The 16736-nt window shown below is 59.9% G+C and overlaps 2 protein-coding genes across 5 annotated transcripts in view; one reads left to right on the top strand and one right to left on the bottom strand.

Annotated features, from left to right (window-relative positions):
* The window catches only part of SLC16A4 (solute carrier family 16 member 4), a 383212-nt gene that overhangs the window by 296907 nt on the left and 69569 nt on the right, over positions 1–16736 (bottom strand). The gene's annotated exons all lie outside the window — the stretch shown is intronic.
* Positions 1358–16422, top strand: KCNC4 (potassium voltage-gated channel subfamily C member 4). Of its 4 annotated transcripts, none has more exons than XM_054181452.1 (4): positions 1358–2023; positions 7839–8775; positions 10292–10477; positions 16286–16422. In XM_054181452.1, exons 1-4 carry the CDS (start codon positions 1373–1375, stop codon positions 16420–16422), a joined length of 1911 nt encoding a protein of 636 aa, XP_054037427.1. In that variant the 5' UTR covers positions 1358–1372. The 4 variants fall into 4 exon arrangements, with proteins under 4 accessions (XP_054037427.1, XP_054037428.1, XP_054037429.1 ...); XM_054181453.1 differs by having other exon boundaries at positions 1373–2023; positions 7839–8834; positions 10336–10477; XM_054181454.1 differs by having other exon boundaries at positions 1373–2023; positions 7839–8789; positions 10363–10477.

Raw genomic sequence — 16736 nt, forward strand, 5'->3', positions numbered from 1 at the left:
CTCTCCCGACCTCTCGGCGAGCGAGGGATTGCGAGCCAGGGAGGGATGGGATCGGCTCCAGCCTCTGCCAAGAGCTGGCTCCAGATCCGCAGGCAGCTCCGGGCTGCATTTCCCCTCCGGCGCGAAGCGGAGCTGGGGTGTCCGGGGTTCACTCCTCGCTGACACCGAACCCCCGAGAGCTCCCCCCTCCCCTCCCCCCCTCCCAAGCCCTGCACGCCGGGCCCCGCGGGGAGGTGAGCCGGTGCCTGGGGGGTGCGGTGGGAGGCGGGGGGGGGGGGGGGCGGGGGGGCTGAGGAAGGTGGGGGGGGCTGGCAGGGATGGGGGTGGATGGATGGATGGATGGGAGGATGGAGGGGAGGGATGCGGGGATGGAGGAGCGTGGTTGGGAGGGTGGCGGGGGGCTGGGGGGCTGTTGGGTGGGTGGGGGGGGGGGGTCCCGGCCCCCCGGCGGGGCGGCGCCGGCTCCCCTAACCCCGCCGCTCGCTCCCAGCCCTAGAAAAGCCCCGGGCGGCGGCGGCGGCGGCGGCTCTTCCCCCGCCGAACCCCGGAGCTGCCCTCGCCGCCTCCCCCCGCTCCCAGCCCAACCGGGAGGACACCGCCGGGGCGCAACAGGCCCCCCCTCCCCGGCCCGGCCAGGCGTCAACGGGCACCCCCGCTTCGGCGCCGCAGCCCCCCCGGGAGGCCAGGGCCCGGCTGGGGCCGGGAAGGCGGGGGGGAGCGGGAGGGGAGGCGGAGGGGGGGCATCCATCCCACCCCCCCGGCCGCCGCCCCCCTTTTCCCCGAGCCCGGTCCGGGGAGGGGGGGGGGCGGAGGGAGCGCGGAGCCGCCGGAGCGGGAGGGGCGGGCAGCGGCCCACCCCCCCCCCCCCCCCACGCCGCGCCTGGCGCTGCAGGTACCGGGGGGGGGGGACGGGGGGGGACGGGGACACAAGGCGACGGGGGACACGCAGCCCGGCGGGGCTCAGGGCTCGCCCCCCCCCCCCTCCCCGGCCTTGGCGGCAGCATCCTCCCCGTCCTCCCGCATCCCCCCGGGGCTGGCGGACCCCCCCTCCCCGAGCCCTGCCCGCGGCCCCCTCCTGCCTGCACTTGTTGCTGCCCGGCGGGGCTGGGCCGCCTCCTGGTTTAGGGCGGTTTTATTTAAGGGGGTGGTTTTGGAGGGGGTGGAGGTTGCAGCCTCCCCTGCTGTCCCCCAGCAGCCAGCGGTGTCCGGCTCGGCTCCAGCCTGCTCCCCCCGAGGCCAGAGCCAAGCCTGAGCCCCCCCCTTTTCCCCTCCCCAGTCACATCTCTGCCCCCCTCTCCCGCCTCCGCCGACCCCCAGCTCCTCGCCCGGAGGAAGGGCGCGCGTAGCGTGCGTCTCCCATCCACCGAAATCTATGATCAGCTCCGTGTGTGTCTCCTCCTACCGTGGACGCAAGTCTGGGAACAAACCACCCTCCAAAACATGCCTGAAGGAAGAGATGGGCAAAGGGGAAGAGTCGGACAAGATCACCATCAATGTAGGTGGTACCCGGCATGAGACCTACAAAAGCACCCTACGGACTTTGCCGGGCACCCGCCTGGCCTGGCTCGCTGACCCCGATGCCCAGAGCAACTTTGACTTTGATGGAAAAAGCAATGAGTTCTTCTTTGACCGGCACCCCGGGATCTTCTCCTACGTGCTCAACTACTACCGTACCGGCAAACTGCACTGCCCCGCGGACATCTGCGGACCCCTCTTCGAGGAGGAGCTGACCTACTGGGGCATCGATGAGACGGACGTGGAGCCCTGTTGTTGGATGACCTACCGCCAGCATCGCGATGCCGAAGAGGCCCTGGACATCTTCGAGAGTCCCGAGCCAGGTGGAGGGGCCGGTGGAGAGGAGCCTGAAGAGGAAGGGGGTAGGGAGATGGCCCTTCAACGCCTGGGCATGGATGACAGGCCACCGGGGGCGGCGGGGGCTGCCGGAGGGGGTGGCTGCTGTCGGAATTGGCAGCCCAAGATGTGGGCGCTCTTTGAGGATCCCTACTCGTCCAAGGCGGCAAGGGTAAGCTCCCGAAACGCACCAGTGGGGGGGTGGGATGGGGCCACGCTGGGATTGTGTCTTCATCTCCCCATCCCCGTGGGTGAAATGGACCCTCCTGGAGGGTTACGTGGGCCCCTCGAAGCCATCCCCCTCCTACCACGGGGCACCTTGGCCATCTCCCATCCTACGGGAAGTCTCTTCCACCATCTCCCCATCCCTTCTCAACCCATGACGTCGGGGGGAGCTGGGCTGAAACCGGGGGCGAGCCTACTCCCTGTCCCCTTCGCACCCTTGGGTGCCACCCGGGCACCTCCTGGGTGCCTGGAGATGAGGGATCATCAGGGAGAGAGTCCTTGGCAGGGCTGAGTCCTGGCAGAGTCTCAGGATGCTCTAGGAGAGGCAGGATCGCTCGGGTTCCTCTCGCTGGGTTGTGTGCGTGCCCACGCCAAACCCCGCGTTTAACAGCCCAGGTGTGGAGCCGGGGGGGCGCGGGGGGACAGGACTGCTGCCTGCTGGCACCCGGATCAGGTCCTGGAGCAAATGGGCCCCTCGTGGTTGTTCCCAAGGAGCTCGCGCTGCTCTTCTGCAGCAGCGGCAGCAGCCCCAAAGGACACCCCAAGCGTCTGCGCAAGCACCCCCTCCCTCTGCCCCCCAGGCGCCCTCGTCCCCCCGCCCCTGTCCCCCACCGTCGCCGTGTCGATGCTGCCCCCGCGCAGCATACGGTCCCCATCAGCACGTGCCAGTGCAGGCTCTCAGCCGCGGCTGACACACAAACGCGTGCGCACGCACACACACCCCCCCCCCCCCCCTCCAACCCCCCCCTTCATCCATCCCTGGGGACCCGCTACACCACGTACACACCCCCCCCACAGCACATCCACGTGCTCACGGCCCACCACGACCCCCCCCTTGCACACGCAGACCATCCTCACCCACAGACACCGACATGTCCAGCCCGTCTCCCCCACAGCCAGGGGCATCTTTGGCCCCCCCAGCTCGTCTCCCCCACAACCAGGGACATCTTTGGCCCCCCCAGGCCATCTTCCCCACAACCAGGAACATCTTTGCCCCCCCCAGGCCATCTTCCCCACAACCAGGGGCATCTTTGCCCCCCCCAGCCCATCTCCCCCACAACCAGGGGCATCTTTGGCCCCCTCACCCTGTCTTCCCCACAACCAGGAACATCTTTGGCCCCCCCAGCTCGTCTCCCCCACAACCAGGGGCATCTTTGGCCCCTCCAGCTCGTCTCCCCCATAACCAGGGGCATCTTTGGCCCCCTCAGCCCATCTCCCCCACAACCAGGGACATCTTTGGCCCCCCCTCAGCTCGTCTCCCCCACAACCAGGGGCATCTTTGGCCCCCCCAGCCCATCTTCCCCACAACCAGGGACATCTTTGGCCCCCCCAGCCCATCTTCCCCACAACCAGGGGCATCTTTGGCCCCCTCAGCCCGTGTCCCCCCCAACCAGGAATATCTTTGGCCCCCCCCAGCTCATCTCCCCCACAACCAGGGGCATCTTTGGCCCCCTCAACCCATCTCGGGCACTGCTCCGTGCACGTGTCTCCTCTCCCAGCCACTCCGAGATGATCCCCAAAGCGCTGCCCACCGACCCCCAGACACCCACCCACGCCGTCCCAGCCCCATCCCATCCCGTCCCGTCCCCACCTGTGTTTTCCCCGTCATGCCTAGCCGCACACACACAGACACACGCACACACAGACACACACACACACATATCTAGGCATTTGGGATCGAAATGAGTTCTGGATGCATTTAGAGGTGTAAAAAAAACAACCCCCATCAATGGTAAGAAATCCTGCAGGCATTTCACACCCACCCAGCAGCGCGCGGGGCAGGGGGTCAGTTTGTCAAGGCGACGTTTTTGCAGCTAACGTTAAGAGCGACACACACACACACGCAGGGGACGCTTGGGCAGCAAGAGCCTTCCTCGTTTTCGAAAGGGGTACCCGCTCCTTTGCCCATCTCTGAGGGCTCTCGTTGCCCGCCCCCCCCGGGAGACGCTCGGAGTGGCGCAAAGCTCCAAGCGGAAAAAAAAAAAAAAATAAACCCAAGCAGAATAATTCAACTCAGGTTTTTCACGCCGTTATTATTTGGGTCTGCTTTTCCCGCGTGCTGAGCTGCTCTCGGGCGACGCGGAGGCAGGAGGAGCGTGTCGGAGGGAGCGGAGACGGCTGTGGTGTGGGGTCGGAGTGGGACCGGTTTGCGCTGGGAGCTCCCCGCTTCCTTCTTACTGCTCTAAGATAAAGCTTAGCACTGCCACGGGGATGCTCACCTTCCAGCGGGGATGCTCGCAGGCTCTTCTGGGTCCTCTTTTCCACTCTAAAATATCGATATGGCCTTGCAATGGCTTAGGAGAACTGCTTTGGTAGAAGGGGAAACTGAGGCACGGAGCGGCGCGACCAAACCAAGTGGCAGTGCACCCAGTTAATGCAGGGAACCGTTACTGGTTTGGAGTTTCTACGGTTCTATGGAGTCACCGTCCAGCGCTTGGATGCTCCAGGACCCATGAGCCGTTGTGGGTGCAACGTTCGTGGTGCCGCCCTGGAGTTTTGGGGTGGTTAAAGTGGGATTTCTTTAATACTGCCCCATTTTGGAGTCTCCCCTTTCTTTTTTTTGGAGGAAAAGGGGTGATCCCAGCCGCGGCGCTTCGGCTGGGGATGCTCCGGAGCAGCCGGTCCGGCGTATCTTGCCAAACCTCGGCAGCAGTGGGAAGGAGAGCGGTCCCAGGTTGCGTGTGCCTAAAAATCTCTCCCTGGAGCATGCGACAGCGGTGACTAAGAGTCTCGGGGGCTGAATTTCTCCGGTCCTTGCTCCTCCTCGCCCGCGGAGCAGCCCCTCGGGCCCTGACTCACTTGGCTCCTGGCTATTTCCATCTTTCCTTCCTCACAGCCTTTTCTCCCGGCACCTCCTGAGCTGGCAACTGCCTGAGCGCGCGGTCCGAAATCCCCTCCCCAAGTTTTTTTTGCCTCTTTTCCTTGTAGCATCGATGCCCGACGGGATCTTGGCTCCTGTGTCTGGTCCAGCCTCGGTGAAAATTTGGTCCCCAGTGTCGCCGCTCTCCCAGATAGGGCATAAAACTCTTTTTCTCCCCGTGGGGAACTGCCCTGGTGGTGATTTCACCCCTCCTTCCAAACTCTCCTCACTTGTAGCTCCTCATTTTTCCCTTTGCAGCCCAACCTCTGGGGTCCTGACCCCACTTCCAGTGGGATTTCCAGGCTGTTGCCCTCCTGTAGGGTCAAGGGGTGTTTTTTTTGGGAACACCCATCCCAAGCTGTCGAGATGGTGCAGATCATTGGCAGGTTGTGGAGGACTCGTTTGGTGGGGCTTTTGGTGCTGTCTCGGTGCCCGCTGGGTGTATACATAGATTTTATTGTATTTTTAAGGCAGTTTGGGAAAAAGACTTGATCTTGGAGCAGAGGCCAAAGCCGAGATGAGACACCTCGGGTCAGCTCTTCAGCTGACACAGAACGGGAGCAGCACTGCTGACTTTGGGGAGGCGGGGGGGGGGGGGGGGTGATGTTTGGCACCGGCTGTGAACCTGACGCTCCTATTTTTAGAGGTTGCTTTTGCTCCTGGGGCTAAATCAGATCTCACCTCCACGGCTCATACAGCAGGGCCTCACTCTCTTCCTTGGTAATTTTTTTTTTTTTTTTTCCTTCTTCTCACTTTCTTTAAGTTTTTAATCTTCAGGTTTCCCCGAGACTCCCCATACGGGGAAACTCAGGGACGTTACTCGGCCTTCAGCTGAAAAGCGGATTATTTTGGCCGTGCCACCGCTGTCCAGACACGCTTGTCCGGTTAACCCGGCCTTGCTTTAAGATCCTGCTTTTTTGGTGGGTTTGCTCCCCAAATTGCGCGAGGCTTTGGAGCTGCCACCAGCGGAGCGGCATCACGGCGCGTGGTCCGGCCTGGGCTGCTCTGGGCAGGGGGGGGCGTGGAGCATCTCAGCCCATCCCCGAGCAGGTGTCTTGTGGGGGGGTGTGGGGGGGAAAGAATCATCTTCCAGAGGTTTCTCCATCAACATCAGGTTGTTCAGCCTGGAGAAGAGAAGGCTCCGGGGAGACCTTCCAGCCCCTTCTAGAGCCTAAAGGGGCTCCAGGAAAGCTGGGGAGGGACTCTGGAGCAGGGAGGGGAGCCACGGGACGAGGGGGAATGGCTTCAAACAGAAAAAGGGGAGATTCAGATGAGATCTGAGGAAGAAATTTTCAGCTGTGAGGGCGGTGGAGCCCCTGGCCCAGGTTGCCCAGAGAAGCTGTGGCTGCCCCATCCCTGGAGGGGTTCAAGGCCAGGTTGGACGGGGCTTGGAGCAACCTGGGCTGGTGGGAGGTGTCCCTGCCCAGGGCAGGGGGTGGCACTGGCTGGGCTTTAAGGCCCCTTCCAACCTTCTATGATTCTATGAATTAAAGCCTGGCTTAAACTTCACACCTAACTTTTGGAGGGCTGATGCTCTCTCTCTGCTGGACCCACAGGGCTTTGACCTTGGGGACACCCCTCAAGGATGCTCTCGGCAGGCTCAGCACTGCCGGCACGTTACCGCCGGTGTCCGGGGCCGGGTTTTTCTCAAGCGTGACTCAGGCTGTCTCTGCTGCTGATTCACTCCAGCCGAGGACCTGGGCTGTCGTCTGGAGCCGGCTCACGGCACAGTTGCCTGCTGAACGGAGCCGCTCGCCCGGGTTCGGCAGCAAAAGGTCACATCCCGCTCGGTGGGGGCAAGGTGTGTTAGCAGCAAAAGGGGGCTGGAGCAGGATTTGCTCCCAGAAAGCCAAACCCGCTGGGCTTTTGTGCTGGAGGAAGGTAGAAGAAGAGCTTTTCCGCTCGGAGGCATTTTTTTTTTTTTTTCGGGGGCTCTTGGAAACAGATGCTGTGGGTAATGGACTCATCATGAGCTCATCCTGGCGGGGAGGAGGGCTGAGCAGGATTGACGGGGGGGACACGACAAAGTGTTTTCTTTCTGACACAGCCTGCGATTTCCACCTCACATCCAAGGACTGCAGCGTGCCGGGGGGAGGAGGAGGTGGTGGGGAGGGGTCTGGCTGGTCAGGCAGAGGGGAGAAATGGGAGCATCTGGGTGTCACCAGGTCCAGGTATCAGCGTGACGCTGAGCTCTGCCCGCTCCTCTCCTCCTCGTCCTGTCCTCCCGGCCCTGGGACGGGCACGTTGTCCACCACTGACCCTTAGGGAGCAGGGAGGGGGCAAAAGGACATCCCTGATCCGTCCCGACCCCGAACCTCACAGTCGTGAATGGTGCGAACATCTCATCTGGGGGGGGTTGGGATGAATGTGAGGGAAAGCTCTTCAAATTGGTCCTCTCAAAGTTCTCTTTTCATGTGTGTTTCCAGTGGGGGCTTGCTCCAAACCCAGGCTGTTGCAGGTCTCTCTTCACCCCTTCATTGCTGTCATCTCCAGCACATCTCTAGCCACAGCTGGAGCCCAGTACACCTTTCCCTGTGCGCGTCGTAGCACCCAGAGAAAGGTTCTGGACCAATGGCCCCAGACACTGAGGTTTGCTGTCAACTCATGGGACAGGTCCGGGGAACACTTCCCATTCTCCATCTTCCCGTTTTGGGGAAGTAGGTGGCAGACACATAGTTCCTGGGGTATTTTGAGCCTCATTTTTGTTGAATAAGAACATCTCCTATCCCTGCTATTGCTATTGACTAGGAAGGGTTAGAAGAGATGTACCAGAGGCAGGTGACACCAGAAGCGTGCCTCAGGCTGCCCCAAGGTTGTTGTCGTGGTGGTTCATACAATTGCTGCTCTCCTCCACCAGTTGACCCAAATCAGCTAATGGCCTGGGTAATCTCTACTTTTGCAGGTAGTTGCTTTTGCCTCGCTTTTCTTCATCCTGGTCTCCATCACCACCTTCTGCCTGGAGACGCACGAGGCTTTCAACATTGATGTCAACGTGACGGAGACACTGGTGGTTGGCAACACCACGACGATCCTGCTGACGCATAAAGTGGAGACAGAGCCCATCCTCACCTACATCGAAGGGGTCTGCGTCCTGTGGTTCACCCTTGAGTTCCTGGTTCGCATCATCTGCTGTCCAGATAAGCTTCTCTTCGTTAAAAACCTGCTCAACATCATTGACTTTGTGGCCATCTTGCCCTTCTACCTAGAGGTAGGTCTCAGTGGCCTGTCCTCCAAAGCTGCTCGGGACGTACTGGGCTTCCTACGGGTGGTCCGTTTCGTCCGGATCCTCCGGATCTTCAAGCTGACACGGCACTTTGTGGGTCTCCGGGTGCTGGGCCACACCCTCCGGGCCAGCACCAATGAATTCCTGCTCCTCATCATCTTCCTCGCCCTGGGGGTCTTGATTTTTGCCACTATGATCTACTACGCCGAGCGGATCGGAGCCAAGACGTCCGACCCCCGCGGGAGCGACCACACTCACTTTAAGAACATCCCCATTGGGTTCTGGTGGGCTGTGGTCACGATGACGACCCTGGGCTATGGCGACATGTACCCCAAGACCTGGTCGGGCATGGTGGTGGGGGCTCTCTGCGCGTTGGCGGGGGTGCTCACCATCGCCATGCCTGTGCCCGTCATTGTCAATAACTTTGGGATGTACTATTCGTTGGCCATGGCCAAGCAGAAGCTGCCAAAGAAGAAGAAAAAGCATATACCCCGTCCGGCCCCGCTGGACTCCCCTACTTACTGCAAATCCGAGGAAAATTCCCCCCGTAACAGCACCCAGAGCGACACTTGCCCCTTGGCAGTAGAGGAGGGGGCAGCTGAGCGGAAACGGTCAGGTGAGACCCCAAAGGTGGGGCAGAGGGAGGGAGAGGCCTCCGGGAGCCCCCAAGGCAGCGTTTTCGGTCCCCTCTGTCTCAGAGTCCCTCTTGGGTTGGTGGGAACTTGGTGCAGAAAGGGCTGGGGCCCTTGGGTGCCCGGGTATTGGGTGCCGTATTGATGGACCAGGATGTTGCAGACCAAGATCCCCCCTCCAGATGAGGGGGGGGGAGACCATATCCTGCTCTCCTAATGGTGTAGGCCAAGTCGTTGTGGTGTGATTCAAGGTGTCCTTACCTAGCCCACCTCTTCCTCACCGTCACAGAGGTAAGACTGTTTGCCCACTTTCCATCTTAGCCTGGTAATGCCCTTGGGGTAGATTTTCTTTTGCCTCCTCCCGCTGTAAATCAGGGCAAGTTTCACCAAAACGGATAAATCCGTGGCTAGTCCCCGGGATTCCACCTCCCCGTTCATCTTCTAGTAGGTGTAGCGTCCCTGCGCAGCAAGGTCAACGCTGCTCCAAATCCTGCGCTCGGGCGGGAGCAAAACCAGCCCCTGTACATCGATTATTTGGTCTCATGCACTGGGCTGAAGTTTGGGGTTTGGCCAGTCTTTCCTTCAGGCTAGAAGAAGGCACGGCCCCGGCTGCGGGCAGTCGTTGGTGGGCGGCATCGCATGGGCTAAGCTTGGGGGACTGCGAGAGCCCCGCCGCGGTATCGTTGCCGGCCATGGAAGCTGCTTTGCCCTTTTCGTCTTGGTTTGCTACCAGCAGCGCCTCGGGAGCAGCCGCCTTTGCGGTGTGGCAACAGGAGGGATCACGGTGGGGTTGATGTCCTGCGCCGACGCGGCGTTTGCTGAAGTCAGCCCTGAGCAGCCGCACATCTGGCCAGGCGTCTAACAGCGATGGGCCTTCACCTGTGGGGACACAGGGAGCTCCGAATCCCCCAGCTAGGTGTTTCCCCTTATAAATCTCCCCTTTTTCCATGTGCTTACACATCCCGTCTGCCCCCAGGGCAGTGGGGAGCAGTTGAGAGTGCTCTGGAGGAGGGGGTCAACCCCATCCCTTCACCCCAACGCTGATCCAGGACCTCAGGCCAGACCCTCACTTGGCACAGCAGCCTCGCAGCTAACGAACCGCCGAGTCAGATGACATAAATTAGCACATCACCACTAACCTGAGCAGCTGGTATCTCAGCAGGGTGAATTTTGGAGAGCTAATTCCCACCAATTAGGTGGGTGGATCTCAAAGACCAGGGGTGTTTCTTCCTTGGCAAACCCTGCTTGGGTATATAACCCTCAGCAGGGGCAAGAGCTGCTGTTTAGGATTAAAATCTGGCATGGTCCTGCTTCCTTGGTTGCTCTAAACGAGCATCTCCAGGCTGGGATCAGTACCTGAGTTTGCGGGTGTTGCTCTGGGCCATCTGCAATCTGGTCTTCTGCTTCCTGGCGTGGTCTCAGCAAACCCTTCCGGCCACCCCGAGCACCCTGTCCTGTGGGTTTGTTGACCGCTGATGGGTCTCTGCCACCTTTTTGCAGACTCTAAGCAGAACGGCGAGGCCAACGTGGTGCTGTCAGACGAGGAGCAGCCGCTGTCGCCGACCGATGAGGAGAAGCGGCCCATGCGGCGCTCCAGCACCCGGGATAAGAACAAGAAATCCTCCACGTGCTTCCTGCTGGCCACGGGCGACTTCTCCTGTGCAGCGGATGGAGGCGTCCAGAAAGGTATGGCAGATGCCGGAGGCGTGAGCTGGCCCGTGGGCTGGGGAGGGGGAGATGGAGGAGCGAGGTGGAGGTTTGCTGCATCGATCCGAGACAGCGGTTCATCTCCACCTGCCTGGCTGTTGTTCTCTGCTCCCCAAATCCACTTGTCCTCCTGCCTCTCCATCTGCTTCGTCTCCCTCCACCACATCTCTCTGTGCTAGCTCTGCCCTTTTTGTTTTCTCCTCCCCCACGTTCTTCTCCCCTGATTGCCGCCATCTGGGGTCTGTGACCCTATGCGGGCTGCACTGCCCTCCTTGGGGACAGGTCTGTCCCTTTGCTCCCCAGTGCTCTGACTTCTCCTGTCCCTCTAGCTCTTCTCCCTGGCCTTCCATCACCCGTCTCAGGGTGGTGTGAGGGGGCCATCTCTCCTGGGGAGGTGGTGAGGTTGGGAGTGAAGGTGGCCAAAAGGTTTTCAGTAGGGGGCGTAAAAAAAAAAATAATCCGGAGGCTTTTCCTTTCCTCTCCCACTCCGATGCCTTTTGGTGGGTTCGAGCGTGGGGAGCCGCGATGTGTCAAGTTCTGCCTTGCCAAAAGCCCGGGGCTGCCAGAAAGGCTGTCTCCTCTGGGCTTGGGAAGTGAGCTTTGCGAAGTGTTGAGGTTTTCTATGGGAAACTGCGGGGGTGATGAGTCAGGAAAACACAAAACTCTTCTTCCCGTGACAAAACAACAGTCCTCTTCAGTCTGGTCCCTTCCCACCGTCCTCCAGCCTTCTCTGCTCTGCCAGCGAGCGTGCCCTGTGCCCATCTCCCCGCACCCCGGCCTCTGGGAGGTGAAATCCCCAGTGCCTGCAAAATCCAGCTGCACCCTCGATCGCTGGGATAAACCTTAGGACACAGCTCGTTTTTTTTTTTTTTTTAGTTCTGCGCTTTTTCTTGTGTGTCCAGGGTGGTGTGGGATGGCGTGGCTGCAGAGCTGACCTTCCTCTACCTCTTTGGCACCGTCCGATGCCGGTTACTCACAGGGAACGGAGCCTGTGAGCCGGGACCGGGCAGGAGAAAAGATGACGTGCTGCATCTCTGAGCTGCACCCCGAGACCTGCTGCCTCCTGGTGGGGGTGCTTTGGAGGCCCTAAAGGGTTTGCGGCCGTAGCGCTGCTTGGGATGGTAAAGGCTGGGTGGGCTTGGGACACAGGGACGTATTTTCGGGAGCAATCGCACTTATTACATTCCGAGAAGCAAATTGGTTGCTTCCTCCTGGGAAATCAAGGATTCCCTTTGGCATTGCTGCTCAGCGCCGTCGCTTAGAATGAGGTGGGGGGGGGGAAGGAAAAAAGAAAAGCTTTGCTCGTCTTTGGGCAGAAGGGCACTACGAAAATATTTGCATGAAATGCCTCATGGTTTTTCTCCTGGAAGTGCCTTTTTCTGTGAAGTTGGACTCGTTCCTTAGAGCCCGCTAATGCGAAGGGGTGAGAGGGCTCTAGTCCCGCTCCAGACTTGGCCGGGGGGGGGAGATGCTGAACTGAAAGGGCTGAAGGAGAGGGATGAACACCAGTGCTGATCTTCATCCTTACAAGATGCTCAAGTCAGGCACCTCCTCAACTGAAGCACTTGAGCTTGGTCCCACTGAAGGCAGGAGAACTAGAGTGGATCTAATAGCTGAGGACCCAGTGATGCTCTCGCTGGGCTCCCAGATCCCATCACTGGGTTGCAGGAGACCGGGAGATTTATTTTGTGCGTGGTGGCAGCAACAGCTATTCGAATGGGCACTTTGGTGATCTTCAGTGGTTTGTTCCGGTGTCCTTCCCCAAAACGTCCTGAAAATGCATTTTATACAATTAAGAATAGGCGTGGGTATGGGTTGCTTACCCCCACCTTGCTGAGGTGGTCTTGAACGTGGAGAAAGGTGGATCTGGTGTCCAGAGGGGTTTGAGTGACGCGTGAAGAGGGAGCCTCAATATCTGCGTCCCGCTCGGGCTGCTGGGCACGGACCGGCGGGATGCTGTCCCGGGAGGTCAGGGCTGATGTCTTTCCCGATGAACTGCTCCGGCGTGGTCAGGGTTAGTGGGGGCCAGAGATGTTCAGAAGGGCAAAGCAGCTTCCTGCGCTCAGCCGAAAGCCGTTGGGGGCCGCAAAGGAGCCTCTTCCCTTGGTCCTGATTTATCTCCTGCTGAGGCTGTTTGTTCTGGTACTGGGATGTTGGCAGCTCTGCAAATTGAGATGAGCTTGGTTCTGAGCCCGACTTGCTGATGGCCATCTGTCAGATCCTGGGACAGGTACTGATGTCTGTACAAGCTGTGGAAATCAGGAGATGGAGCTGGTTCAGGAATACGCCGCAGATCTCAGCGTCCGGCGTGGTTCGAGCCCGATTCCAGCAGTTGGTCTCATTGGGGTGGCTCAAAGAGAAGAGCTACCCCTGGAGAAGACCGAGGTGGGTTGCCACGTGGCATGTTTCTTGTCCCTGTTGCTGCTTCTAGTGTTGTCCCCTTCCTCCCCTGCTGCTGAGGATGGCTCCGGACACCTTATCTCCCTCCAACACTCAGGTCCTGCTCAGCAGTTCCCCAAAATGTGTCCTGCTGGGCCACAGACACATTGGCGTGGGTCTGTCTTGGCCTGTGAGCCCTCCTCTTCCGCTTGGATGGAGGGATACGGAGGCAGGATGAGTCCAGCATCCCCTGTGGTGGCGAGATTAGTCGTGATGGTCTAGGAAAAGGTAGTGATTGAAACCAGAGCGGGATTTCAAGAGGAGACACAGGGAATGGGCTTGAATGGAAGGAAGGGGATGCACGCCGGCATTGCAAAGCAGCAATTTTTGGCTTGGTTGCCAGAACGCAAAGCATCGTGCAGCTGATTTTTTTACTCTGCTGCTTGCTATTAGCGCAGGGCCGTGACCGGCACGTGGCTGGAGCGGTGCGGGATGCTCATGTGAGCATCCACCGGTGATGCTTGGCCGGGAGCGGGGACCAGGGACAAGCCCACGTTTGCACGGGGCCGCGAGTGCGTGCGACGGGCAAGGGGAGCGCCAGGCCGCTGTTATAAACAAGCACAGGCGTTCCTGGGCGATGCTGCCGGCTTGCGTTACCCCGTCCCCATCTGCTGCCGGCTCAAAGCATCTGCGAGGCTGCACGTGCGCTCGGGAGCCGGCAGCGTTCGCACGTGGGGAGCACGGCATCGGCGGGTCCCGGGGAAGAACCCCCCCCGGGGGTTACCCGCTGTCCCACCGCTGGGTTTATGAGATGCCTCTAGATTGCTCCTTGGCAACAAAGCCATTTCTAAAGCAATCCTGGTGACCTCAGTCAGCACCTATGTGAGTTGCTGGGATACCGGCTCCGTTAACGAACAGCACCGGTGGTAATTAGCAGAGCAAAACCCTCCGGTGCTTTGCGGCTTGGCTGCGTGTGGTGGCACCTGGCCCTGAGCTTGGTGGGAATCCGCGGTGGCCTTGAGGGATGGAGTCCCGAGCTCCTTCCCCGGTGCTCCTGCAAGCGTGGCTTGGGAATAAATCGATGGAGCAAATGAAGTGCTGGGCTCGGGGCGGGTTTGCCCTCGGAGTCCTGTCGCAGAGGGGGCCTGGGGCGATCGAGCGCCTTTATAAAGTGCTGCCCCAAACTGTGACACTTGAGGCTTAATCAAAAGTGGCAGCGTGATTTTTTTTTTTTGGCCCCGTTCCTACGCCCGTTTCCACCCATTTCTATCCAATGATCTGAGCAAGAGGGCAAAGAGCATCCCCATAAAGCGCTCGACCACGTCAGTGGGTCTTGGCATTGCCAAGGCGGCTTCCGGCAAGCCCCGACCCCACGATGCCTCTCTGCCAAAACGCTGTCGTTTGGGTGCTGGACCCATCGGTGACCCCAAGCTTTCAAGGACCAGTTGCGTCTCGGCACGATTGCTTCCCACACGCAGGGCTCGGGGGGCGGCGGTGGGGGGGGGGGGGGGGGGGGGGCAGGAAAATGCGTGAGCTCTTCAAAGAGCCTCAGCGCTCCTGGGAAAAGAGCAGGGTTTGCTGGAGGATGAGCCCCGTGCGGGTTTTTTTGGGGTGTTTTTAGGGGAATAAGGGGTCTTTTGCATCAGCTGCTGTCGGTGGGGAAACATCCCCAGCTCGGGCTGGGGCTCCCCCCGCACCCCCCCCCCCCAACCCCGCCACTGGCTCAGGGCTGCGCTCGCTTCCCTCCTCGCTCGCCACGTGGATTCGTGCCAAAAAGTAAATAAGGAAATTGCTCTTCTCTTTTTGGGGCCTGATTCTGCTCTCGCTTCCACTGCGGGAACTGGAAAAGCGTCGCCGAAGGCAGCAACAGGTTTCGGCAGATGGCCCCCGGTCCCCCGGACCTTTCTCTGCTGGGAAGCTCCAGGGCCTGCGTCTCCTCGGGGGGCTGAGTTCTGGGAAGCGGTTGAAGAGTCCTGTGCCTCCCTTGACGGCTGCTGTGGCTGGGAAATGATTAGAGAAGGGGGGGAGGGGAAAAAAAAAAAGTCTAAAAATGGGATAAAAATCAGATTTAAAGAGGTTGGTGCTCTGGAGCCTATTCCAGGCGATGCTCGCGTCTCAGCATCCTCCTCCGGGGTGTGCGCGGTGCCGCGATCGCTCCACTCTGAGCATTAATCCCTGATCCAAGCCCAAACCAGCCCTGCTGGGACCAGCACCCCCCGTCGGTGCCTTCCCATCGAAGCGGGACCCGAAGATGTGCCGTTACCTCCCTGGGTGGTGGTGGGGGGACGACACGACACACGGGGATGGTTTCTGAGCTCGGCGCTGCCGAAGGGACCATCCATCACCTTGTTTTTCCACTGTCAGGGAGCCGCCTCCCCCGCCCCGTTCCCCCCCCGGCGTACGCACGCGCTGGCTCGCACGCGTTCTCCGGTGCTCGCGGGGAAGGCAAAGGCTGGATTCGCTCGCCCGGGCGCTCTCGGGGGAAGATGCGGCGAGCACGGCATGGCGCAGGGCGGTTGGGCTCCTCAGGGCCGGCAGCATCCTCAATTTTCCATATTTTGGCAGCAGAGGTGTCCCTGCAAGGTGCAGCGATCCGGAGAGCGGATCTTGGGGCTCATCTTTGAACAGGGCTGCTGTTTGGACGTAAAAAAAAATCCAATTTTCTGTGCGAGTTACTTTGGTGTTTTTTTTTTTTTCTCCAGAAAGAGAAGTGGCTTTTGACCCGCGAGGCCGTTTGTTCTGGCTGTTGCTTTTCAATAAACGCTGGAGCAATTTCTGGCTCTTCGGGGGAGTGTAAAGGGTTCCCATGCTTAAAGCAATGGAATTATTTGCTCCTTAATGCAATTTCTTCTGGAAAATAACGAGCACGTCTACCTGCTGCTTTTGCATACGGGAAGGTGTCAGCAGCAGCTTGCTGCTACAGCCGCCTTAAAAACCAGAGCCGGGGGAATAACTCCTTCCAAATCCCGTATTTGTTTGAGTTCTGCTGCTTTTCCCCCTTTGCTTCAGCTCCCGAAACCCCCGGCCTCATTCCTCATTCAGAGCAATTTGGGAAAGAAAACCCAACAACCCTCCGGGAGTGATTTTTTTTTTATTATTATTATTTATTTTACATTTTTTTTTTCTGGTCTCCCCAACATCAAGGATTTTTCCAGTCCTGGGTTCGGGCGGCGCTGCTGGATTGCACGGGGAGCCGAGGGGGCAGGGAGGGGAGATTCTGGAGGATCTGCAGAAGCTCAAAAAAACCCTCAACCCTTCCAGAATATTATTTATTTTTTTTCTTTTTAGGGGGTTAAATCTGGGTGTGGGGCTGGGGGATGCTCACTCCCCTTCCCCCAGGTGCTCTTTGCTTTCCCAGCCTGGGGAAGGAGGCTCCCGGGCTTTAACTTCTCCCTTTTCTTCACCAAGGCTACGGCAAATCCCGGAGCCTCAGCAGCATAGATGGCGTGGCAGGATCCACGGTGGGCTTGGCCCCCCTCGCCTCCCGCTGCGGCTCTCCCCGTCTTCCGCAGCAGCCCTGCTCTCCCGTCCCCTCCATCCTCTAAAACGCCGCCCGGATCCCGCTTTGTCGTCTCGTGTGCCTCCGTGCGTCCAACCCCGTGGCCCTTACACCTTTCCCCGCGACACCGTTGCTCCGCGGCGGTGCCTGTCCCCAGCGGAGCCCCAGCTGGGACATCTCCAGCGCTGAGAAAGCGGGTTCTGATCTTCTCCACCGCTGCCGCCGCGCTTCCCACCACCCCCACGCCCGGTTCGCAGGACCTGTAACGTCTCCGTCGAACCCGTCTCGCGTCCCCGTGTTTGGGACAGTCCCCGGCGCGAGTTGAGGGTTTGGCTCGGTGGCTTTTCCCTCCTCCCCCCC

The sequence above is a fragment of the Rissa tridactyla genome, chromosome 21 (genome assembly GCF_028500815.1).
Source record: "Rissa tridactyla isolate bRisTri1 chromosome 21, bRisTri1.patW.cur.20221130, whole genome shotgun sequence".
Lineage (NCBI taxonomy): Eukaryota > Metazoa > Chordata > Aves > Charadriiformes > Laridae > Rissa > Rissa tridactyla.